Below are 27,234 nucleotides of genomic sequence, written 5' to 3' on the forward strand. Positions count from 1 at the left end.
ACTTTAAAGCTCCTGACGTCAGTGTCCATTAATTAACGGAAACTGACATCAGGGGTTCTAACAGGAGCGGAATTCCCGGCCTGAGCGTTGCCGACGATCTGGCCGAGGAATACGGCATCCTAAAGCTCCTGGCATGACTCTCCCATATATGGACAGTGACGTCAGGGACGCCTCCAGGAGTGAAATTTTGGCAAGAGCATCGCCACCGCTTTGGCCAGGGATTCCGGTTTCTTAAAGCTTCGTCAGGAGTGGAATTCCCGCCCAGAGTGCTGCCGGCATTCTGGCCGAGGATTTTGCTATCTTAAAGCTTTTGACGTCACTCTCCCATACATGGAAAGTGACTTCAGGGACTCCTTCAGGAGCGGAATCCCCGGCAAGAGAGTTGCTCACGCTCTGGCCGTGGAATTTCTGGTTTTTAAGCTCCTAACGCCATTGTTTATATATTAACAGTGACGGAAAGGATTTCCCAGCCAGAGTGTTTTTGCGATGCTTTGGCCGGGGACTTCATAGCTAAAAGCCCCTGACATTACTGTCCATGTATGGACAGTGACTTCAGGGGCTTAAACTGGCTCATCACTAAAAGTAGTGCTGTGCCCGGTGAGTTCAGGAGACTTATCCCACAATATATCTATACAGTGAGATACGCTGGTGCCTTCTGTCGGATGTATACTTCGGGACTCCTCCTGACGTATGCCTTCGAGTGAAGGAAAAAACGTGATGTGAATAGGCCCTAATATAAATGTTAATACTGTACTATAATATAATGGTGAGATATTAGTATTTATATTCTATGACTTCACTATAATCTAAATACTAAGGCCCAGATTTACTAATACAGTTTTTTTCATAAGTCACTTTTCTGACAGAAGAGCCCTGGAGCAAGATGTGGCAAATTTATTAAAAGGCGTCTGTCTGCCTATGGGTGTGATGTGCGCTACAATCTGAAATCTATGCCAGCTACGGGTTGGTGTTGATTTTTACTATCATTTCAGACAATTTCTGGCATAAATTAAAGTAAATTTGTCGGCCAGGGATGGCCCTGCCCCTTCTTGCTAAGCCACACCCACTTTTTTGAAAGCGACAAGAGCTATACCTCACTATATTATAATCTCTAATACTTCATTATAATATATAATTAGTACCTCACTATAATATATACACTAATACCTCACTATAATATATACACTAATACCTCACCATTATATAACACAGTTCCACAGGTCAGGACATCCACAACCACTCACAGTCCTTAGTAACCAGCAGTCAGGGTGATAGATCTAGGACAGACGATCCTGTATCACATCTAGTAATAGTATTAGCGGCTTTGATCCAGGGTTTATAACTGATCGCCATTTTCTGGGGTCAAGAAGGAATTTTCCCCCTGTGATACTAATTGGCCAAACGTGTCCAGGGTTTTTTGCCTTCTTCTGGATCAACAGCTTTAGGTGTAGGGATGTCCTTCACATTAATAATATACATATAAAATACATATAATAAAATGACTCTTCTTCCATATAACAAGTCTCCTGTGTCCTTATTCTCAGCATGTGGTGGAGTTTAGTATCTAGCGGAGCTTTCAGGGCTTTGTGGTAACGTTTTGTCATATATGGATCACTATTAAAAAAAAAAAAATCTAATATTTTATTATATCTGCTTCTCGCACATTGATCGTGGCTGTTATCACACAGTTATTGGGCAGGGGGTGATATTCAGCAAAATAAAGGAGCCTATGAAAGTCTTTATCGCTGTGGGAAGCTGAGGACGGCTGCTCATTTATCTGCAGATACCTATGTGGTGTTATACAATGTCCATTCACATTTAAGGGGTTGTGCAGGATTACAAATACATGGCTGATATCATAAAAAACAGCGCCACACAAGTCCACAGGTTCATTGTGGTATTGCAGTAAATAGAGTATTCACGTCAATGGAGCTGAGCTGCAATACCAGAAACAACTCATGGACAAGTGTGGCGTTGTTTCTGGAACAAAGCAGCCAGTGACTGGTATTATTTGGCTGGGAACGCCCAAAAACAGTGGGCCTTCCCATCCTGGTAATGCTAGGCTGCGGCTGCTTTATTGTTTCTGGCTTGTAATGAAAAGTGGGGGGGGGACACTATGTAGTTTTAAAAAAAATTAAATAAAATAATTGAAAAAAAAAAAACATGGGGTCCCCCCATTTTTCATAACCAGCCAGATACAACACAGCAGCAGCAGGCTAGCATTACCAGGGTGGGAAGGCCCATTGTTTTTGGGCTTTTCCAACCTAATAATACCAGCCTGTGGCCGCCCCAGGACCCAACCATCACTGCGGATAGTCGGGTACTGGATTGTTCCCGGCTCTTCCCAGCACCTATGATGGCGGTGGGTACCCGGGTAATAATGAAGGGGGTTAATGTTAGCCTCTTCACTGGGCTCTATCAGACAGCCACTATTACTAAGGCAGTAGGAATGAAGTTAACCCCTTCCCGCTATTTGACGTAATAGTCCGTCACAGGCGTTGTCCTGTTAACGCAAACTGATGGACTATTACGTCATGTCTTTAACAGGCACCTGTGTCCCCAGACACAGGTTTAGAGCAGTGATAGCTGCTATCCTAGACAGCAGACTATCACTGCTCAATGCTGAGGGCCCCATCGCAGTGGTCCCTGATGATTGGTCTGTCTGTCGTGACAGACAAATCATATTACAGTGGTGACCATTTTCATTATGATCCCGCTCTGTATCCCTCATTGCAGTTCTTGAGAGGGAGCAGAGCGGTTGTGCCAAGAGCTGTTGCATATATACAGTACTATATCTATCTACCACTACCCCCATCCTCCACCCTTTACCCCCTGATCACCCACCCTAGTGATTACTTTCACTGTGCTTTGATTTTTGTTGCTGCTGTTGATCAATAGCTGAATAAGTTGCTGATCAGTGTTCAAAACCCTTGCTACAGGGTTTTTTATCTCTCCTCTTCCTCCTCTTTCTCATCAAGTGAGGATGAAGAACCACCAAGAAGTCGCCCCTGGTCATCTACTACACCAGCCCCTGAGAGTAGTGACCGCATGTGGACCCCAATCCCTGAGAATTACGAGCCCCAGGTCCCTGGGTTTACAGGCACCCCAGGGATTCAATTTGAAATGGCAGGGTTACAGGAAATATAGTTTTTTCAAGTTTATTTAACTGACGAATGTATTGACTTAATGGTGACCCAAACAAACCTATATGCCCAACAGTTTATCGCCCAGCATGCCTAATCTAGTTACGCCAAGCCCAACAGGTGGACCCCTGTAGACACCATGGAAAAGACGAAGTTCCGGGGTATTGTGCTCAGTATGGGGCTTCCATAAGAACATACTGGAGCACAGATATACTGTACCACACCCCCATGTACCGAATGGCGATGGCCAGGATTCGTTTTGAGATCATTCTCAGATTTTTGCATTACTGCGATAATGCACAGTGCCCACACCAAGGTGACCCCAGCTTTGACCGCCTATTTAAAATTAGACCCCTACTAGACCATTTCAGTGCCAAATTTGCCCAGGTATACACCCCCAAGAAGTGCATTGCTTTTGACAAGTCCCTAGTTCATTATAAAGAGAGGCTTCGATTCCGCTAGTACCTGCCGAATAAGAGGGAAAAGTATGGCGTGAAGACGTACAAGCTGTGTGAAAGTACATCAGGTTTATACCTATAAATTTAAAATATATGAAGGGAAGGTCACCACTATTCATCCCCCAAAATGCCCCCCCTTCATGGGAGTTAACGGCAAGATAGTGTGGGATCTGGAGCATCCACTGCTGGATGAGGGCTAGCACCCCTACCTGGATAATTACTATACTCGCTTCCAGAAGTACAGTGGCATGCGGCACAGTTCACAAGAACCAGATAAGCCTCCCTAGGTTGCTGCTCGGGCAAAAGCTCAGAAGAGGTGAGAGTAGGGCACAATGCAGCGACAACTTATTGTGTGTCAAGTATAAGGACAAGGGGGATGTCCATATATTGACAACAATACAGGGATCCAGTACTTCTGGAAGCAAGGCCACATGCATTGTATCGGGGCAACATTTCTCCAGTGAAGTTCCCCAAACTGGCAAGAAGGGAAAGAGCCAAAAACGGTGCAAGCTATGCTTTAAAAATGGCATAAGAAAAGATACCACCTATAAGTGCAACACGTGCCCCGAGAAGCCACGACTGTGCATGAAGGAGTGTTTTAAAATATACCATATGTCGCTGAAATTCTGATCTTGTTGTTGAACCGCCTTTTATATTTACCCTGATGTACTTCGCACAGCAACAGTAATATTATGCCGCATGCCACTCTTTCCCTTCTTAGCACTGCCGTGTGCTCAAGCCGTATGCGACAAGACCAGCTGAACACAGCTGCACATATTTTTGTCCTGTATTCCTGTGGCTGATCAGTGACTTTTATTCAAACTTTATCCAATCTATCCAGATTTCCAACTTTATCCAAATTTGATGCAAATTTATACGAAGTTATATAAACTTTTCAGTACAAATTTTATGCAAACGTTTATACTAAAAACCAAAATCGAAATCTCGAATAACACAAGCTGGGCACAACATATTGGACACTAAAATTGCATAATTGTGAAAAATTTTTACTTTTTCTCTCTTTGCATCAAATTCTGTAAAACTCCTGTGATGTCAAAATGCTGAATACACCCCTAGATAAATTCCTTGAGGGGTGTAGTTTCCAAAATGGGGTCACTTCTTGGGGGTTTCCACTGTACTGGTACCTCAGGGGCTCTGCAAACACAACATGGCGCTTAACAAATATTCCAGCAAAATCTGTGCTCAAAAGCCAAGTGGTGCTCCTTCCATGCTGAGCCCTGCCATGTGCCCAAACAGCATTTTAGGAACACATATGGGGTACTCTGGAGAAGTTGCTTTAACAAATGTTGTTTTTTTTTATATTTTACGTTATTCCTTGTGTTAATTGATTTTATTTTTTAGCTAAAACAACATCTTATTGGAAAAAAATTAATTTTTTTCATGTTCACATCCAAATTCGAATAAAATCTGTGACTCACCTGTGGGGTCAAAATGCGCACTACACCCCTAGATTAATTCCTCAAGGGGTGTAGTTTCCAAAATGTTTTTTTTTTTGGGTGTCTCCCTTGTTTTGGTACGACAAGACCGCATCAAACCTGACATGGTGACTAAAATATTATCTAATAAGAAGGAGTCCCCAAAATCCTCTAGGTGCTCCTTTGCTTCTGAGGCCGGTGTTTCGGTCTATTACCACACTAGGGTCACATGTGGGATATTTCTAAAAACTGCAGAATCTGGGCATTATATATTGATTTGCATTTCTCTGGTAAAACCTTTTGTGTTACAGAAAAAAAAAGGATTAAAAAAAATTACATTTCTAAATTTCAGCCCTACTTTGCTTTAATTCTTGTGAAAACGCCTAAAGAGAGTTAAGAAACTTTCTAAATGCTGTTTTGAATACTTTTAGGGGTGCAGTTTTTTAAATGGGGTGACTTATCAGGGTTTTTATTGTATGGGCCTCTCAAAGCCACTTCAGAACTGAACTGGTCCTTGTAAAAATAGCCTTTTGAAATTTTCGCGAAAATGTGAGAAATTGCTGCTAAAGTTCTAAGCCGTGTAACGTCCTAGAAAAATAAAAGGATGTTCAAAAAGTGATGCAAACATAAAGTAGACATATGGGGAATGGTAACTAGTGACTATTTTGTGTGGTATTACTTACTATCTGTCTGACAAACAGATATATTTAAATTTAGAAAAATGCACATTTTTTTAATTTTTCGCTAAATGTTGCTGTTTTTCACAATTAAATACTGACTGTGTCGACCAAATTTTACCAGTAACTTAAAGTCCAAGGTGTCACGAGAAAACAATCTCAGAATTGCTTGGATAGGTAAAAGCATTCCGCTTTTATTACCACACAAATTCACACATGTCAGATTTGAAAAATGGGGCTGCGTCCTGAACGTGCAAACTAGTCCGTGTCCTTAAGGGGTTAAAAAAAGACACCAACACAAAAAAATATATATTTTATTGAAATAAATCCCTCATTAACCATTTTATTGAAAAGGGGCCCCAAAACCGCTCTGCCACATAAAAAGTTACCAGTGTTATAAATGGGACATGGGGGTTCCTGTTGCAGATTTTTCTTTGGGGTCCAGGGCTTTCGAGTTACACCTCTGGCTGAAGGATTGACCATCTGACTGCTGTCATACTGAACTTCAAGGACTGAGGGTAAGGAGGCACATTTTGAAACCCCTGTGTGGGGCACCATGAGAGCTTGACGTGCCCCTGTCTGAAACACCCTTTTAAAATGCCCCCATTGTGATGTGAATACCGTTGTCGATATACTGGACTTCTTAGGGTATGTTCACACGGCAGCGTCCGTAACGGCCGAAATTACGGGGCTGTTTCCAGGAGAAAACAGCCCCGTCATTTCAGCCGTAACGGCATGTGCAGGCGCTTGAACGCTGCGTCCATTACGGACGTAACTGGAGCTGGTTTTCCATGGAGTCCATGGAAAACAGCTCCATTTACTTCTGAAGAAGAGACATGACACTTCTTTGGCGCGGGCGTCTATGTACACGCCGTCTTTTGACAGCGACGCGTAAATATACGCCTCGTGTGAACAGACAAACGTGCTTTCAATGGGCAGATGTTTGTCAACGCTTTCAAGCCGTAATTTCGGACGTAATTCGGGGGTTAAAAAGCTCGAATTACGTCCGTAAGTAGGCCGTGTGAACATACCCTTACCCTACGGACCCCATAGCCCAAGTAAAATATTTCCATGTACTTGACGTTAATAATTTATCCACCTTTAGAAATGTAGAATGTTCCATATTTTATCATTATTGACTGACAGTAACACAACTGGGAATCAGCACCACAACAGGGCTTATATCTCTCCCAGGACATGAATGAACGCACATCTCACAAACAACTGGCCCACAGAGAGTTCATCCTTTATCCTTTTAAGAAAAAAATAATAGAAAGATTTATGCCGTGCGGTGCAGACTTTCAGAACACGTAGGGTTAATTCATGGTATTTATTAGGTAGCAGCTTCTATATATATAAGAAATGTCACACATAATCCAGAGGAGAACCAGACGGTGAGTAGAAAATACTAGGATTTTTTGTTATTGTGCCTCATTGATGCAATTTTGTAAATTTTCTGTAATTTTTCTTTATTTTTTTTAAAAATTGTAAACATTTTTCAAAAGTTTAATAATAATATGTATATATTTTTTTTAAGAATTGTTTCATGTTTTTTTCTGCTTAACCCAATGATTTGCCACGTTATTTGTCCCTTCAGGTTGCATGCACATATTACGGCTCCATACAACCTCCGCATTGTACTTCTGGGCCCATAGACTTTTGGAGGTTTTTATAGGGAATCTGACAGAAAATAAATGGACCATGTTGCCTTGGACTCTGTTTTGTAGGATATTGTCCTCTTGAGGCACCTGGATATCTCCGTAATACAGCACTGTATGGAGGCACCAGTAGTACGAAAACGTAGGGACTCCCTGTGACCCCAAACCGGCTACATGCACTCTATGTAATAAAAAATTTATTATTTTTAATAATTAGCTGCAATATTGAAAAAAAATGTCGTACATTAAAAAAAAAGATCATACAGAATATACCAATGCTGTCATCTATCGGTGTTGTTATATTGTCAGATTTTATATATCTTAGAACCATCTTATCATTAAAGAGTCTCTGTCACCACATTATAAGTGGCCTATCTTGTACAAAATGTGATCGGCGCTGTAATGTAGATCACAGCAGTGTTTTTTATTTAAAAAAAGATAATTTTTGACGGAGTTATGACCTATTTTAGCTTTATGCTAATGAGTTTCTTAATGACCAACTGGGCGTGTTTTACTTTTTGACCAAGTGGGTGTTGTGGAGAGAAGTGTATGACGCTGACCAATCAGTGACCAATCAGCGTCATACATTTCTCTACATTCATTTTTTCAGTACGTAGTGATCTTGCTAGATCACTATGTGCAGCCACATACACACACACATTAACGTTACTCAAGTGTCCTGACAATGAATAGACATCACCTCCAGCCAGGACGTGATGTCTATTCACACTCGACACTTCGGTAACGTTTGTGTGAGACTTATAGCACAGCACACGTGATCTCGCGAGATTACGCTGTAAACTGTCATTTACAGTGAGATCACACTTGCTGTGCTGTAAGTTCAACACAAATGTTACCGAAGTGTCAGGATTGTGAATAGACATCACGTCCTGGCTGGTAGCGATGTCTATTCACTGTCAGGACACTTCAGTAACGTTAATGTGTAAGTAAGTGACAGCAAGCTGTGAGTACAGATGGACATGAATGGAGAGAAGTGTATGACGCTGATTGGTCACTGATTGGTCAGCGTCATACACTCCTCTGTACAACGCCCACTTGGTCAAAAAGTAAAACACGCCCAGTTGGTCATTAAGAAAGTCATTAGCATAAAGCTAAAATAGATCATAACTCCGTCAAAAATGATCGTATTTCTAAATAAAAAACACTGTTGTAATCTACATTACAGCGCTGATAACATTATGTAGAAGATGGGCCACTTATAATGTGGTGACAGAGACTCTTTAAGTACCAGTTGTATTATGGATAATAAAGTGTAAATTATAATGTTGATATTACTCAATGGTGCTACATATATTTCTGGTGTGTTTAGGTATCTCGACCATGATGCTCACACTACACGGCCTGGTTTGGATCTTCATCCTTACCTCCCTGATAACAACGTCTTATAATGTAGACAACCAAAGTAAACTGGAGGTTTTGGGGCTTGACGGGATTTACCAGCCTGGAGATATAATAATCGGGGCAGTGCTACCAGTTCGTGTGGCAGATATTTTCCAGCAGATTTCTTTTACTGAAACCCCCCAAAGAAGAACCTTTACAACGTAAGTGTAGTCGTCTCCAAAATGTTCTGGTCAATGACTACAATCAATGTCTTAGCTGAGTTTTTTAGCTTCCACTTCCAAGCTCCCACAGGGGAGGCACTGCACTTATTCAGTGTAAAACTTTATAGCAGCTGTAGAGAGGAGGGACTATGCATTTCTAAGGAGCCTAGGTAACTCTTTGACTAAATAATAACTCTGTCTTCTAAAATTGGCACCCATGTTCCTTCAAAGTCCCAGAGTCCTCTACAAGAGGAAGGGGTCAGGGATACAGATTACAGAGTATTTGGAACTCTTTCGTGAGGATAGGTAATATTTATGGGACTGCTCTATGAGTTTGTGTGTTCTACTGCTTCATGGTTGCACTGTTGTTACTCCTAGATAACCCCACTGGGGCAGATCTAGCAGATAATAATAACACTAACATGTGACTAGGGCAGATCTAGCAGGTAATAATAACACTTAAAGATGACCAGGAGAGATCTAGCAGTTAATCATAACAACACTTACAGGTGACTGGGGCAGATATAGCAGATAATAATAACATTTACAGGTGACCGGGCAGATCTATCAGATAATAATAACTCTTACAGGTGACCGGGGGAAGATCTAGCAGCTAATAACATTTACAGGTGACTGGGGCAGGTCTAGCAGATAATAATAGCACTTACAGGTGACCAGTTGAGATCTGGTAGATAATAATAGTACTTATAGGTGACTGGGGCAGGTCTAGCAAATAATAATAACACTTATAGATGACAGGGCAGATGTAGCAGATAATAACATTTACAGGTAATGGGAGGATGTAGAAGATAATAATAACACTTACAGGTGACAAGGGATATCTGGTAGTTAATAATAGCACTTACAGGTGACCGGGACACATCTAGAAGATAATAATAACACTTACAGGTGATGAGGCAGATCTAGTAGATAATAACACTTGCAGGTGACAGGGCAAATCTATCAGATAATAATAACACTTACGGTGACCGGGCAAATCTATCAGATAATAATAACACTTACAGGTGACTGGGCAGATCTTTTAGATAATAATAACACTTACAGATGACCAGGGCAGATATATCAGATAATAATAATATTTACAGGTGACTTGGGCAGATCTAGCAGATAATAATAACACTTATAGGAAACCAGGGCAGATCAAGCAGGTAAGAGATTTCACAAATTAACTATCGGCAAAGGTGTCCTCCTATGATAGTGCCACGTGTAACGTCATTGAGCTCTTCAGCATGACCCATACTACTAGCAATGGTTTTCTTTGGCTGTGTACTAAATTTTATACTCCTGTTTGCAATAGATATGAAGAAAGGTTGGCTGAAAATCCAAACTCAATAATTACGAGGGGGTCCACATACTTTTAGACATGTAGTATATGTGTCTGTATTATACGTGTCCTTGGTAGGGACATTGGATTGTAAGGTCTACTTGGTCATAACAAATCCCTTTTACATCACGCTCTCTATGAATGTGTTCACTGACTAAGCCATTTTATTTCTTCCCAAGGTTTCACTTCGGTTATTTCCAGCAACTTCAAGCTCTCTTGTTTGCTGTAGAAGAGATCAACAGAAATGAAAACATCTTACCCAACATAACCCTGGGATTTCATTGGTATGTTTCCTTTGGGGTGATGCCTGTAAACATAGCCGCAACATTGCAATTGTTATCAGGAGACAGGACGGCCATCCCCAATTATAGATGGCTCCACAATGCTCCTCTAAGTGGATTCATAGGTTCTTCCTCATCCACATTGTCTATAGCCGTTGCCCACATCCTGGGGCTCTACAAGTTCCCTCAGGTAAGGATAAAGTATGATTCTTGTGTGACGATGCCAGACGTGTAGCCAGGATTTCCCTCACCTAGGGCAAAAGGTTCAGTTTGCTGCGCTAACCCTATTTACAGACTGTTGACAATCCTGTTAGGATGTGGCCTGGGGATAACCTGCACAATGTCCATACTGTCATAAGGGGCATATTAAGGTCAAGACTGCAAAATTCCTTTGACTCTAACCCCCGGATAAGGCCTGGACAAATCTAATAGTGACATAGTGGGTCCATATTATTGACCGTTACATTGGACTGTCATCAGATATCATCATATATGCCTTCTGTTTGTGTCAAAGGAAAGAGCAGGACCATCTGAATAAAAAGGTCTAAGCTTACTACCACCAAACAGTTCCCAATGGTTAAATGACGTACGTGATAGAGCTCTGTCCAAGTTCTCAATCAGGCAGTCACATTGATAGTAGGCTGTGGTCTCTGCTATTCGTAAGTAAACTTCTCCCACTACCCTGTGTATTTTGTCTGCAGCAGACGTCAGGAGAAAGGACAACAGTGAGGATATGCTCTGTCCTTCTAATACACATTTGCCTAAAACTGTACACAACATGTGGTCTGAATAGTGAATTGTAAAGAGGTAAACCTATGTTCTTATCATATATACGTCTAGCCCTCTATAGATGCCTCCAATAATTTTATTTGCCTTGGCAGCAGCTGCCTGACACTGATTACTAATGTTACACTTACTATCCACCCATATACTCAAGTCCCTTTAATTTCCAGTTTACCAAATGCTTTAATATTAAATATATAATTCTATTTTTTTTCTCTTATATAGAGAAATTATATGTCTACCACCATCTCCAGCAAAATATGGAGCCACCATACTATATATGAAGGGTCAGGGATGGCCTTAGGTCAACTGTTGCCCTGTGCAGTATTTTCTATTAATGCCTCCTTTAATGCTTACCATATAGTGCCCAAATGATACAAGGTCGGTCCTGTGCAGGGTTTCTCTTCGGAAATAGAGACATGTCAGATGATGGTATTAGTTGGGTAAGGATGCTAAGACCCCCAGTAATCACAAGAATGAAGGGTCTGTGCTGCTCTGCTGGGCATTCTGCTCCTTTTAGCTCTTGTAAATAATCTTAATACGATCCAAAGACAGTATAAGGCCCATACACAGGTATAGAAGCAGAGCTGAGGAAAACTGACGAGGAGATGAAAGGACACATCACTTAGAAGAGCACCAGAGATCTCTTCATTCTTTCTCTTATTTTTTCATAACTTTATTCATTTTATATTTTTCAGGTCAGTTATTATTCCACAAGTTCTCTCCTGAGGGACCGGATGAAATTCCCTTCCTTCTTCAGGACTGTCCCCAGTGATGCCTTCCAGTCCAAAGGACTTGCAAAACTTGTATTACACTTTAATTGGACATGGGTTGGACTTCTTGGAGTGGACAATGACTATGGACAACAAGGAATTCAGTTGGTCAATCAAGAGATTATCAAGGCTGGAGCCTGTGTGGCCTTCACTGAGTATATTTTGACTAGCAGACAAGACCGCAACGCCGCACATATAGTTAATGTCATGAAGAAGTCAATGGCAAGAGTCGTGATCACTTTCGCTACTGGGCTCGATTTGCTCCCCATCTTGACTGAAATTATGAGGGAGAACGTCAACGATAAAATATTTGTTGCGAGTGAAGGATGGTCTGTAACTAGTCTTCAGAAAATTGAAAGCTTTTCACGTCTCTTATTTGGCACAGTTGGCTTAGCTTTTTACAATGGGTTGATCCCGGGATTTCAAGAATTTCTCAATAAGATACATCCTGACATGACTTTAGGAGGCTACTTGGTGAAGACATTTTGGGAAGAAGCCTTCAATTGTACATTTGCAAATGAGATGAACTTGGCACCCCCCAAAAAAGTGTGCACGGGGGCAGAAAGGCTCGACATTATCAAGAACAGTTACAATGATGTCTCCAATTTGAGGGTTTCTTACAATATCTACGTAGACTGCAGTTCATGTTTTGGCCAGAGCTTTGGAAGATCTTAAAACATGCAGCAAGGGGAAAGGTCCATTTATTCAAGGCAGATGTGCAGATATACAAGACTTCTCTCCATGGCAGGTAAAAAGTTCAGGGTAATAGAAGTTATATTCCTGTATATAGGGGGCAGTATTATAGTAGTTAGATTCTTGTATATAGGGGCAGCATAATAGTAGTTATGTTCCTGAACATAGGGGGCAGTATTATAGCAGTTATATTCTTGTATATAGGGGGCAGTATTATAGCAGTTATATTCTTGTACATAGGGGGCAGTATTATAGTAGTTATATTCTTGTATATAGGGGCAGTATTATAGTAGTTATATTCTTGTATATAGGGGGCAGTATTATAGTAGTTATATTCTTGTATATAGGGGCAGTATTATAGTAGTTATATTCTTGTACATAGGAGCAGTATTATAGTAGTTATATTCTTGTATATATGAGGCAGTATTATAGTAGTTATATTCTTGTATATAGAAGCAGTATTATAGTAGTTAGATTCTTGTATATAGGGGCAGTATAATAGTAGTTATATTCTTGTATATAGGGGCAGTATAATAGTAGTTATATTCTTGTATATAGGGGGCAGTATTATAGTAGTTATATTCTTGTACATAGGAGCAGTATTATAGTAGTTATATTCTTGTATATAGGGGTCAGTATTATAGTAGTTATATTCTTGTACATAGGAGCAGTATTATAGTAGTTATATTCTTGTATTTAGGGGCAGTATTAAAGTAGTTATGTTCCTGAACATAGGGGGCAGTATTATAGCAGTTATATTCTTGTATATAGGGGGCAGTATTATAGCAGTTATATTCTTGTACATAGGGGGCAGTATTATAGTAGTTATATTCTTGTACATAGGGGTGGTACATAGGTGGCAGTATTATAGCAGCTATATTCTTGTATATAGGGGCAGTATTATAGTAGTTATATTCTTGTATATAGGGGCAGTATTAAAGTAGTTATGTTCCTGAACATAGGGGGCAGTATTATTGTAGTTATAATCTTGTACATAGGGGTCGGTATTATAGTAGTTATATTCTTGTACGGTATATAGGGGCAGTATTATAGTAGTTATATTCTTGTATATAGGAGGCAGTATTATAGTTATATTCTTGTATATAGGAGCAGTATTATAGTAGTTATATTCTTGTATATAGGGGTAGTATTATAGTAGTTATATTCTTGTATATAGGGGGCAGTATTATAGTAGTTATATGCTTGTATATAGGGGCAGTATTATAGTAGTTATATTCTTGTATATAGGGGGCAGTATTATAGTAGTTATATTCTTGTACATGGGGGCAGGATTATAGTAGTTATATTCTTGTATATAGGAGCAGTATTATAGTAGTTATATTCTTGTATATAGGAGGCAGTATTATAGTAGTTATATTCTTGTATATAGGACAGTAGTATAGTAGTTATATTCTTGTATATAGGGGCAGTATTATAGTAGTTATATTCTTGTATATAGGGGGCAGTATTATAGTAGTTATATTCTTGTATATAGGAGCAGTATTATAGTAGTTATATTCTTGTATATAGGGGCAGTATTATAGTAGTTATATTCTTGTATATAGGGGCATTATTATAGTAGTTATATTCTTGTATATAGGGGCGATATTATAGTAGTTACATTCTTGTATATAGGTGCAGTATTATAGTAGTTATATTCTTGTATACAGGGGGCAGTATTATAGTAGTTATATTCTTGTATAAAGGGGCAGTATTATAATAGTTATTTTCTAGGATATAGGAGCAATATTATAGTAATTATATTCTTGTATATAGGGGGCAGTATTATAGTAGTTATATTATTGTATATAGGGGGCAGTATTATAGTAGTTATATTCTTGTATATAGGTGGCAGTATTATAGTAGTTATATTCTTGTACATAGGTTGCAGTATTATAGTAGTTATATTCTTGTATATAGGAGCAGTATTATAGTAGTTATATTCTTGTACATAGTGGCCAGTATTATAGTAGTTATAGTCATGTCCATAGGAGGCAGTATTATGGTACTTATATTCTTGTAGATAGGAGCAGTGTTATGCCCACGGTCGCTGACCGCCGGCATATCCCTCCTACCGGCAGCCTCGACCGCAGGTCTTTGGATCCTGGCCGGCATCTCCTCCCAAAGAGATGCCGACACACACTGCTCTCTCCTCATGCTGTTGCCTGTAGGGTACGAGCGCGTGTTCGTCCTCGGTCTTAAAGGGCCAGCGCACAAGGAAATTCACCCCAAGCCAATCGAAGCATACCCGGGACTTTAAAGGGAACCCTGCCTACCTCCATTTTGCCTGAGCAATGTTGTGTTTTCCCAGTGTTTACCATGCAAATGGTTCCTTAGCTATATCCTGAATCCCGCATCCTGTATCCCGTATTCAGTATATTCAGTATCTAAATCCATTGACTTCTGTGTTCAAGTCCATTTGTCCAACACGACTTCTATGTTCAAGTCCAATTGTCTGAGACGACTTCTGTGTTCAAGTCCATTGTCTAAGACGACTTCTATGTCCAAGTCCATTGTTCGAGACGACTTCTGTGTTCAAGTCCATTGGCCGAGATGACTTCTGTGTTTAAGTCGAGTATCCGAGACAAGTTCCGATTGTTCTGCACAAGCCAGCTTCCGTTAGTCCGGCACCAACCTGCTTCTGATTATCCGGCACAAGCCAGCAACCCAGGTACTTTCTCCGTAGTGACTGTCATTGACATTTTGTTTGATCAGCTGTTACTCCTCTACGGTAGAGCAGCCCAGTGGGTCCACATACCCCATAGCTGTGGCAGTTTGCTTAGGCCATGGACTCTGGTGGCCAATCCAAGACACTGGTCCAAGCAATGCAAGCAGATATGCAAGATCTCCAAGCACGCCACAATCAGTTTCTGCTAGTTGTCAATGCTATTGCCGCATGCTTGCAACTTGCTGCTGTTGCTGCCCCACCTACTACACAGCCCGCAAGCTCTCCACTCAGTTCTGGGCCCGGAATTTCATTGCCACTTCCACCTTGTTACAATGGAGATGCAACAACATGTAGGAGCTTACTCAACCAGTGCAAGATCCACTTCTAGTTGCACGCACACCCCTTCCCCTCTGATCTTACCAAGGTTGCCTTATGATCTCCCTCCTCTATGGCAAAGTTCTGGCATGGGCTAACCTATCTGGGAACGTGAGGGGCCAGAATCTTCCAATCTACAGCTATTCCTGGAAAATCTTTGCACTGTGTTTGAAGAACCATGCCATACGTCTTCTGTAGGTGCTTCACTTCTAACTCTCCGCCAAGGGGAGTCAACGGTAGGAGAGTACGTTATGTTGTTTTGTACTTTGGCAGCAAGAGCTTGACTGGAATAATGAGGCATTGGTGGCAACCTTCTGGCAAGGATTAGCTCCTCAAATTAAAGATGAGATGGTGGCCCGAGATCTACCAACTTTCTTGGATGCCCTAATGCTTCTGGCTACACGGATCGACATGAGATTCCAAGCAGGGCCGATACTAGCTTTTTTGCTGCCTGAGCCAAAAATGTAAATGGTGCCCCTATCCCAACCCCCCCTCCCCCCCCCAGCCTGTGCTACATCACTAGCAGCCTCACAAAAAAAAACATACCACCCATCATTTCAGATCATACAGTGACTACATTACTAATTAGAGGCAGATTAAATATTTCCATTAAGTGACTCACCGGTGATGTCTCAGATTCTATTTGTTCTTTTTCTCTTTTCTTCTCCACCCGGTCCAGACCTCTATGATGACTTCTCCCGGCCCCAGACAATTTCTGAAGTTTTCCGCTCAGCTTTCTTCAGCTTCTCACTTTTCAAACATTTCTGCACCTATAAACGAAGATACAATCCTTATGGTGCCACACACTATGACCCTAAATATAATAGTGCCATACACTGCACCTCTAATTATAATAGTACCATACAGTGTGTCCCACAGAAAAACACACATTGCCCCCTGTAGATAGTGCCCCGCATAGAGCCCCTTGTAGACAGTGCCCCACATATAGCCCCCTGTAGATACTGCCACTCTTAGAGACCCTGTAGATAGTGTTGCACATATAGCCCCCACATACAGCCCTACCCCCTGTAGATAGTGCTGCACATATAGCCCCCAAAAACAGCCCTACCCCTCTAGATATTGCTGCACATATAGCCCCCACATACTGCCCTACCCCCAAGATAGTGCTGCACATATAACTCCCACATACAGCCCTACCCCCCTGTAGATAGTGCTGCACATATAGCCCCCCACATACAGCCCTACCCCATGTAGATAGTGCTGCACATATATTCCCCCACATACAGCCCTACCCCATGTAGATAGTGCTGCACATATAGCCCCCCACATACATGTCTACCCCCTTGTAGATAATGCTGCACATATAGCCCTACCCCCTGTAGATAGTGCTACACATAAAGCCCCCACATACAGCCCTCCCCCTGAAGATAGTGCTGCATATACAGCCCCCCACATACAGCACTACCCACTGTAGATAATGCTGCACATATAGCCCCCCACATACAGCCCTAACCCTTGTAGATAGTGCTGCACATATAGCCCCCACATACAGCCCTACCCCCTTGTAGATAATGCTGCACATATGGCCCTTACATACAGCCCTACCCCCTGTAGATAGTGCTGCACATATAGCTCCCACATACAGCCCTACCCCCCTGTAGATAGTGCTGCACATATAGCCCCTCACACTTTTACCCCAAAAAATAAAACCTTACATACTCACCTAAACCCATTCCTGTGCAGTCTTCTTGCAATGCAGGTCTGCTGGGGCTGAACGATGCGGCGTTGTGTGGCAGGGAAAGTCACTCTGCCCGGCCAATCAGCGCCTTTCAACTTTCCATCGTTCAAACGGGCTGATTGGCAGGCTGCCTTGCCCTGTCATTTAATGGCAAAAGCGGCGCGATTATGTCATCACGCCGCTTGCATCGTCAAAAGGCGCTAAGTGGCAGGGCAAGTCATTTTGCCTGGCTAATCAGCGCCTTTTAATGTTGTGCCGCTTATGTTAGTGAAAGGCGCTGAATAGCGGGACACGGAACATATCCCGCCATTCAGCGCTTATGGATGTAATTGTATCTGAGTCCTATACACACAGGTACAATTATAGTTCAGGAGGGGGTGGCGGCGGCTTGTTTTAGTGGTGCCGCCGCCCCCTCAGAGAGGCAGGAGAGCGCCGCCTGAGGCAAGATGCTCATCTTACCTCAATGATGGTGTGGCCCTGGTTCTAAGAACGCGCCTAGGATGCTGGTAGGTAAAAAAGGTCCTACAGACTACAGAGATTTCTTGGGTTTGCAAATTTCTACCGGCAATTCACTTCAAACTTCTCGTCTTGTATTGCTCCAATCTCAGCTCTCACCAAGGAGAGAGTGAACGCTAAGGTCTGGACCCCTCAGGCAGGGTCTGCCTTCACCAAACCCAAGAGAGCCTTCACTTTAGCTTCCGTTCTTCACCATCCTGATGTGTCTCGGCAGTTTTCATTGGAGGTTGACGCTTCTTCCATTGATGCTGGAGCACTTCTCTTTCAAAGAAACTCCAAGTGTAAGGCAGTATCCTGTGACTTCTTCTCTAAACTATTCTCTCCTGTAGAACGCAACTACTCTATTGGGGACCATGAGTTACTTCCCGTCAAATTAGCCTTAGAAGAGTGGAGGCACCTACCAAAGGGGGCTGCTCATCCTATTATTATCTACACCGATCACAAGAATCTCATTTATTTAGAGTCTGCACAACGACTGAACTTTCATCAAGCTTAGATGATCACTGTTCTTTGACAAATTCAAGTTTCTACTTCACTTAATTCCTGCTGATAGGAATATAAAGGCCGATGCGTTGTCTCAGTCATTTGAAACAGATGACTCAGAGGAGGACCCTCAACATATCATTGATCCTTCTAAGATTATTTCTGTTAACCCTCTGCAGATTAGAGACATTCCCCCTGGAAAAATGTTTGTTCCTCCTGCTGACAGGAACAAAATCCTCATCTGGGGTCATAGTCCCAAGTTGGCTGGACACTCTGGTGTCCGTAAGACTCAGGACTCTGTTTCTCGTCACTACTGGTGGCCCACGCTGCCTAAACATGTTGTGGACTATGTCTCTTCTTGTACCAACTCTGCCTAAAACAAGGATAGCCATTCCAGGCCTGCTTGTCTGCTCCAATCTCTGCCTGTAACCGATGGTCCCTGATAACACATTGCCATGGATTTTATTATTGACCTTCTTTCTTCTGCTAGATGTACCACTGTCTGGGTCGTGGTGGATCTTTTTTTTAAGATGGCACATTTCGTTCCTCTGTTTGGCCTCTCCCCTCAGCTCCTCATTTGGCAAATGTATTTATTCAACACATCTTTCGTCTGTCGGACTACCCCTTCATAACGTGTCTGATCAGGGTGTACAATTTACGTCTAAATTCTGGAGAGCCCTGTGTGGACTTTTGAATGTGAAATTGGACTTTGCTGCTGCTTATAACCATCAATCTAACGGCCAAGTTAAAAGGACTAATCAAGTACTGGAAAGTTATCTTTGTGATTTTATATCTGTTCAACACGACAATTGGATGTATCTTCTTCCATGGGCCGAATTATTTTACAATTATCACATGAGTGAGTCTACTGCTTCTTCTCCATCCTTTATTGTTTACAGCCAACATCCAGGTGTTTACAGCAACATCTCAAGTGCCTGCAGCCAATTCTTTTTTTGGAAGTCCGCGATCTTGTAGGTAGTGAATCACATGAAGAAATATGTCGATAGGAAGAGAATAACACCTCCCCAATTTCTTCCCGAAGTCAAAGTCTGGTTGTCTTCAAAAAATATTTGTCCGAAAATCCCCTCCTATAAATTTGCTACCAGATTTCTTGGTCCCTTTGAGATTCTACAACAAATCAACCCTGTGTCTTACAAGCTATGGCTTTCCCTACTCTCAATTTTCCCAATCGTTCCATGTGTCCCTCCTGAAGCCTCTGGTTCTGAACCGATAAAGTAAATCTCCTGGCTCTGCAATTTCTCTTAGTGGTGTTTCTGTAGTCTTTGAGATAAAGGAGATCCTAGACTACAAGAAGGTAATAGGGAGGACCTGGTAGATTGGAAGAGTTTTGGTCCTGAGGAGAGGTCTTGGGAGCTTGAAGATAATGTGGATGCCCCAGCTCTCATAAAAAAATTCGCCCTATGCTTTGGACTTAAGTAGAGGGGGCGCAAGGGGGGTACTGTTATGCCCGTGATCGCTAACCGCTGGCAAATCCCACCTACCTGCAGCTGCGGCCACATGTCTCTGGATTCTGGCCGGTATCTCTGTGGGACACACTGCTCTCTCCTCCTGCTGTTGTCTGTAGGGTGTGCACGCACGCTTGTCCTCAGTCTTAAAGGGTCATCACGCGCACCAGGAAATTCACCCCAAGCCAATACCAGCATACCCGGGACTTTAAAAGCAATCCTGCCCACTTCCACTTTGCTTCAGCAATGTTGTGTTTTCCCAGTGTTTAATATGCAAATGGTTCCTTAGCTGTATACTGTATCCTGTATCCCGTATCCTGTATCCAGTATCTGAGTCCATTGTTCGAGACGACTTCTGTGTTCAAGTCCATTTGTCCGAGATGACTTCCGTGTTCAAGTTCAATTGTTCGAGATGACTTCTGTGTAAAAGTCCATTGTCCGAGATGACTTCTATGTTCAAGTCAAGTGTCCGAGATTACTTAACCATCTGTGTCCGGTGTCCTTGCCAAGTCCATTGTCTGAGACGATTTCTGTGTTGAAGTCCATTGTCCAAGATGACTTCTGTGTTCAAGTCGAGTATCCGAGACAAGTTCTGATAGTCCGGCTCAAGCCAGCTTCGATAGTCCGGCACCAGCCTGCTTCTGATTATCCAGCACAAGCCAGCAACCCAGGTACCTAGTGACTATCATTGACATTTTGTTTAAACAGCTGCCGCTCCACTACGGCGGAGCGGCCCAGTGGATCCCCATAGCCGTGACAAGCAGTATTATAGTAGTTTTATTCATGTCCATAAGGGGCAGTATTATAGTAGTTATCTTCTTGCTAATAAGGGGGCAGTATTATAGTAGTTATATTCCGGTTAATAGGGGGTAATAATATAGTAATTATATTCTTGTGCATAGGGGGGAAATAATATAGTAGTTTAATTCAAATGGATTAAAGTGGTGGCAACATCAAGTAGGTTCTGCAGCAAGCGCCACAACTCCTTCTCTGGGCTGTTCAGTATGGTCCTAGGGGTCAAACCAAATTATTCACACATTGATTGATTGATTGATTGATTGATTGATTGATTGATTGATTGATTGATTGATTGATTGATTGATTGATTGATTGATTGATTGATAGGACATTAATGGTATATCCCAGAAAACATTTTTAAGTGGGAGTAGAAATGTTCACTATTAGAATTTTCGAATATGCTGTTTCAGAGTTGTATTTTCCCCTTTTACGAGAAAGAAGGTAATTCAAATTTTGGAGGTAGTGTTTTTAGAATTGCTGAGCTGTTTCAAGAATCATAGCTTTCTTATTATAATGTATATTACGAGCAGATATCCTAAAGTGTCTTATTTTCCATAGATCCTGTATTATATGAAGAACGTAAGGATCTCATTAGGTAATGAGAGAGAACTTTACTTTGATGAAAATGGAGACCCACCTGCAATCTATGACATTGTAAATTGGCAGCTAAGTTTCAACAATACCATACATCATGTCAAAGTTGGCAGTTATGACACCACAGCATCTGTTGGGCAACTTTTTACCATCAACTCAAGCTTATTGCTTTGGGCAACTGAAGACAACCAGGTACGAAGTTCCAAATTAGTTATTGTTAGAGATCGTTCAAACCGGTTGTTGAAGCAGACGTCAGATTTGATTTGTTGCAAATCAAATTGACCCTTTTACCCTGAAAGTCATGTATGATACATTGAAATCATATTATTGATTTAGATTTATGAATAATGTGATAAGGATTGATGATTTACAAATTAAAGTAAGAATTGTATAGCTGCAGGCAGCAGCACCTACTTACAGCAATGGCTGCATATGTCTGCCTAACTAACACAATGACACTGACTCTATTCTCTTCCCCTCACTATGAAACACACTTCCTGACATTAATCCACTATCTATTGATATTCTGAGTTTTACTATCTCTCACACTCTGTCTGACGTCCTCTCTCTCCTATCTATATCCCTAATATCCAATGAGTCACCAGTGTCTCACACCTGTACCCCTCATGATTGGCTGTGCTAGAGGGAGTGCTGCCTGAAAGACATTATGGAAAAGCTAGCCAGGCTGCCGCCTGAGGTCATGTGATCCTTCTTCTCTGTTGTCTTGTCTTCTTCTAATCTGTAAAATGGCAGCCACCATTTTAAGCAATTCATGCGGGACGATTCCCAAAAGTTTTGGATTTGCCGAAATCCAATACTTTTGGGAAATTTATAATGAATGTGATACATGTAGAATCAATTCACTCATTTCTAGTTATTGTCCTTTGCAAGAAGAACACAAAGAACAATGGGATTAGTGTAATTACAGATGACCCATTGTGCTCTATTTTTTCCATTTCTGGACCACTATAAGGCAATTCTCATGGTATGATTTCACTCAAACCCACACCAACTGCGCTGTTTTATGCAGATCAAGGACAATCGAGTAGAGGATTTGGGGTTCACACATTGTAAAGATGGAGTAAGAAATTACTGAGAGTTCAGTCAACTATTACCATGTTCTCAACCATTAAAAGCATACCAAAATCTATTCAGCTGAGTTAATAACAATGAGAACCCACCCAAACACATATCTCAAGGTAACCATTGGTTAATTTGTGGGTCCTTCTGCTATAATTCACACCACTCCAGTGCAGTTGGGGTTCCCAAGGGCTAGCTGAATGTTGTTGGGGACTCCTATACATACATATATGAACAATGCAATGAAGTCAAAGAATATATGGTATCAAAAGAGCCTAATAGCCTACATCAAAAACAAACAATTATTAACCCAAAAAAAATAGAAACATTTCACAAATAATTCAAAAACAAGCAAAAACACAAGGAATTTTAACCAGAAGCAAATGGCCCCATGCAAGTCATTGATGTCATCAGCTTCATCACTACTGATGAAAATGGTGGGACCAATTTTAATATGTTTTATAACTTTGGTATGATGGAGTTTGCATGCTCTTCCCTTGTTTCTATTGATAGCTTTGGGTTTGCGGTTTCTGTCTGCGACATAAATGGCATCAGGGGCATTACAAGCAACCATCGAGCCTCAATTCAAAACTTGGAATGAAGTCTGATCCATCGAGACATAAAAGTATTTTGATTATTTTGGTTTTCCCCTTGTCCCCTATGTCTTATCCTCCCTTCTTTGGTCTCCCAGTCATCTACATTCTTGCCGTTCATGATCCACATGCATCACCTTTCCTCTGAATGGAGATGGGCCCCTTAGTTGCTGGTCACTATAGCAGCTGCTATACCTCTACCCTGGTAGTTATGCCCATAGGTGCCCCATATATGTCCAGGCAAGTCATGTAGGTTTGAACATTGACTAGTGACATCGTTAATATGAGTCTTGTCACCTAAACTGCTCACAGAGGCTTTTTAGGAGGTTCTGAGTTGTCCATTGTGGAGATGCATTATTGTAATAATGGCACCTACTGTATATTCTGTTGATGGCCCCTACAAGGCAATGGTGAACAATTTGGCAGGAAATTTGAAGGATCACTCCAAGTTTCTGATACTACTTCAATTCTCTGAAATCATCTTTAATGATAATCTGACGTAGATCTTCATTGTAAAGGCTATAACATTGTATTGTAACAACATGAATGTGATACCTCAAGTTAAATTGATACATATTCATATACACATATTTTATCATCTGGTTCTATCATGAACTTCTGGAACATCTACCACAAATCTTCCCAGGTACCTATATCAGCTTGTACTGAAAGTTGTCCTCCAGGATTTAGGAAGGTCTCCATTAGAGGACAACCTGTCTGCTGCTTCCAATGTGTCCCCTGCCCACAAGGAGAAATTTCCAATCATACAGGTACAGAAGAGGTACAATATACAAAGCACAATGTTAAATGTCAAAGCAAACATCCCACCTATGCAACAAAAGGCTATGTTTTCCTACCCCATCCACGACAACCTCTGTTTTAGGGTCTTGCTTCTGATCCCTTGATGCTCCCACAATTGTTTGCTGGTCTGCCTTGGTTCTTAGACTATCCCACCTAATTTTCCTGCTTAAGCTTTACTGGTTAACACATTAGATTAAAGGGGTACATTGATATGCCATAAATTTACAACATATGTAGACACCACCTTTGAGAAATAGACCCATCTCTAGAACGGAGCCCACTGACCCCCATCCTTCCTTCTGCCGCTGTCACTCATCCCTGTGATGAGGTGGCAGAAAGTACAGACACAGCTAAGCCTGCCGAGCTATGTTATTTTTGTAACTCCAATACGTAGCAGTGGATGGGAGTGACGGAAGCAGCGTGGCACAACAAGCTACGCTGTTTCTGTAGCACCAGAGTTTGGGGAGTTCAGATGTTTCTGTACACACGGCCACCTCGTAACTCAGTGGCCGGAGTCCAGCAACAGGGGGAGGAGGTAGGCAACGGATCAGGGGGCCCCGTTCTTGAGTTTGGTGTGGGTCCAAGAGGTGGAACCCGCATCTATCGGACATTGTGGATATAGCATAAATGCCCAAGATTGCAATGCACCTCTAATGTGGGTTCATTCCACTAATATCAACTCCAATAAACTAATATACACAAAGCCTAAATAATACCTCAATACAGTATATAAATAATACTACCATATAATGTCCATATACCACTGCAATTCAATGCTGAATAATCAGCCAATTAGTATCCAAATAATATGCAGTAACCAAATAATACTCCCTTAAAGAGCCCACAAAATAATTGCATACAGTTCCCTCATAATACGGTAATTCAATGCCCAAAAAGGAGCTCTGCTTATCTAAGGTTATTGTCTATATAGGCACAAGTTTATGAAATGTCATTGCAGCAGCTAGGGGATCCCCATCAGAGTCTAATCCTGGAGCAGAAAGATAAAGAAGATCTACTTTCATGCTGCACATCCGAAGAATAATGAGAACTAATCCTCAAGAATGTTCTTGAAGTAGCACTTTATTTGTAGCTACAACAAACTACGCGTTTCGGAAGTATAACCCTTCTTTTTTAAGTTAGAGACGATCGATATTAGGTGAATTCTGTATGTTAGAGACACACAGGACCCGCAGAGCCGACAGTTCAGCTGAACTGACGGAATCGGCTCAGAGGGAACGATACAGCTTCTATGTGTACAGGATACATAGAAGCTGCACGGTTAAACGGGGAAAAAAAAACAATAAAGCCCATCAGAAAAGTGATTAAAAACACAAAACACATTGATTTAATAAAAAAAACAACTAATTTACTTTCAAATGTGCACATTGTACTGCTTGTTTTTGTCAATTTATTCTGAAATTCTTTTTTGTTTCAGATTCTAACAATTGTCTGAAATGCCCATGGAATGAATGGCCCAATCCACAGAAGACCAGATGCCTTCAAAAAAACATAGACTTCCTTTCCTATGATGACCCACTAGGTGCAACTTTAACTGGTTCTTCCATCGTTTCCTCCTTCGTTCCTAACTTCATACTAAAGCTTTTTATCCAACATAAATCAACTCCGATAGTAAAGGCCAACAGCTACGTCATAAGTTGTCTTCTTCTCGTTTCACTGTCTTTTTGTTTCCTGAGCTCGTTGGCTTTTATTGGTTATCCTCAGACTGAGAAGTGTCTTCTACGTCAAGCTGCTTTTGGACTGGTCTTCGCCCTCTGTGTATCTTGCATTTTGGCTAAAACTGTCATGGTGATGTTTGCCTTTATGGCCACAAGACCAGGCAGTGTTATGAGGAAATGGACTACTCCTTGGGTATCCTACACAATCATTCTTACATGTTCCTTGTTACAATTTATCTTATGTATCTCATGGTTGTCCCTAGCTCCACCATACCCCCAATACAACAGAGAAAGCAAGGCCGCACTAATCATTGTTGAGTGTAACGAGGGTTCACCCATTGCCTTCTGGATCATGTTGGGTTATCTCTTTCTTCTGGCCTCCATAAGTTTCATTGTGGCCTTCTTGGCACGGAGACTTCCCGACAGCTTCAATGAGGCCCAATTTATTACCTTCAGTATGTTGGCCTTTCTCAGTGTCTGGATATCTTATATCCCAGCCTCCCTCAGTGCTCAGGGCAAGTACACAGTGGCTATGGAGATATTTGCTATCCTGTCATCCAGTTGGGCTCTGGTGCTTTGCATGTTCTTTCCGAAGTGTTTCATTATACTCTTCAGACCTGAGATGAACTCCAGAGAATATCTCATGAGGAGGGCAAAGACTGAGGCTATAAATGCTTAAAGGGATTGTCTCATCTTGAGAGAACTGATCACTGCTGGTCCTATGAATTTCCTTTCCAGTGGTCACTGCAGGGGAAGTGTATTATTGCATACCAGCCCTTCGAAAGAATGACCCACCATGTAATATGTGGACAGACTGGGTCCAACAGGGAGAGAGACACTCTTTGTTAGCGGCTCTCCGCTTTGGCTTTTGGGGGGTTCCCTAATAGGACATATGGATAGGATTTGTCAAGATGAGACATCCCCTTTAAGAAGATAAGTTATTTCATTTATAAAGTTATTTTACACTAATTTACAATGGAAGCAAATGTTAACTTAAAGGGATTGTCCGGATTGAAGTAATTGAATGTTATTTTTTGTATAATTAAAAGTTATACAATTTTCTAATGTACTTATCCGTTATAATGGTCATGGTTAGAGAGGTAGGACCTCTGCATTAATTCCTCATGGTTTTCAAGATCTCTGGTTGCTGTTATTCAGTAGGAACATTCATGGTTTACTTCCAGTGGATAACATTCTGTCCATGGTCATGTGATGATCAAAGAGGTGCTGGTATCGCCATAAGACACGGCTCTGATACACAAACTGTAAGTGTAACGAGCTGGAAGTAAACAATGAATGTTCCTACTAAATAACAGCTAGCAGAGATCTTGAAAACCATGAAAAATTAATACAGACAGTATATTGGAAAATTGTATAACCTTTAATGATACAAAAAATTATATTAATTTGCTGAAATTGGACAATCCCTTTAATTATAAAATGAATAGTAATAATTATATCGGTTAAATAAGTATCCAATCACAGGGCGGCTCTGGTTGTACGGTATATACAATTACAGGGCGGATCCGGATGTTTATCCAATCACAGGGCGGCTCCGGATCTTTATCCAATCACATGGTGGCTCCACATGTATGAGGGCCCTTGAGAAACAGTTACAGAGGCCGCCTGTCTACCCCGTCCTTCAATGGACCAGTCAGAATTCTCAAAGTGGTGCC

The 27,234-nt window shown here is 41.5% G+C and overlaps 1 protein-coding gene across 1 annotated transcript; it reads left to right on the plus strand.

Moving 5' to 3' along the window:
- The first annotated feature begins 8,713 nt into the window (after positions 1 to 8,713).
- LOC142750584 (extracellular calcium-sensing receptor-like) lies at positions 8,714 to 26,237 on the plus strand. Its single transcript, XM_075859581.1, has 7 exons — positions 8,714 to 8,934; positions 10,459 to 10,750; positions 12,042 to 12,662; positions 12,751 to 12,864; positions 21,373 to 21,600; positions 23,728 to 23,851; positions 25,318 to 26,237. The coding sequence occupies exons 1-7, from the start codon at positions 8,714 to 8,716 to the stop codon at positions 26,235 to 26,237; spliced, it is 2,520 nt and encodes an 839-aa protein (XP_075715696.1).
- Positions 26,238 to 27,234: the final 997 nt, after the last annotated feature.

The sequence above is a fragment of the Rhinoderma darwinii genome, chromosome 3 (genome assembly GCF_050947455.1).
Source record: "Rhinoderma darwinii isolate aRhiDar2 chromosome 3, aRhiDar2.hap1, whole genome shotgun sequence".
Classification (NCBI taxonomy): Eukaryota; Metazoa; Chordata; class Amphibia; order Anura; family Rhinodermatidae; genus Rhinoderma; species Rhinoderma darwinii.

Bases quoted from the DNA above. Each gene is read 5' to 3' on its own strand.
- LOC142750584 (XM_075859581.1), top strand. From the start codon at position 8,714: ATGATGCTCACACTACACGGCCTGGTTTGGATCTTCATCCTTACCTCC. The intron at 12,663-12,750 runs GTGTGCACGGGG...ATATCTACGTAG, and splicing joins ACTTGGCACCCCCCAAAAAA to ACTGCAGTTCATGTTTTGGC. The intron at 23,852-25,317 runs GTACAGAAGAGG...TTTTTGTTTCAG, and splicing joins AGAAATTTCCAATCATACAG to ATTCTAACAATTGTCTGAAA.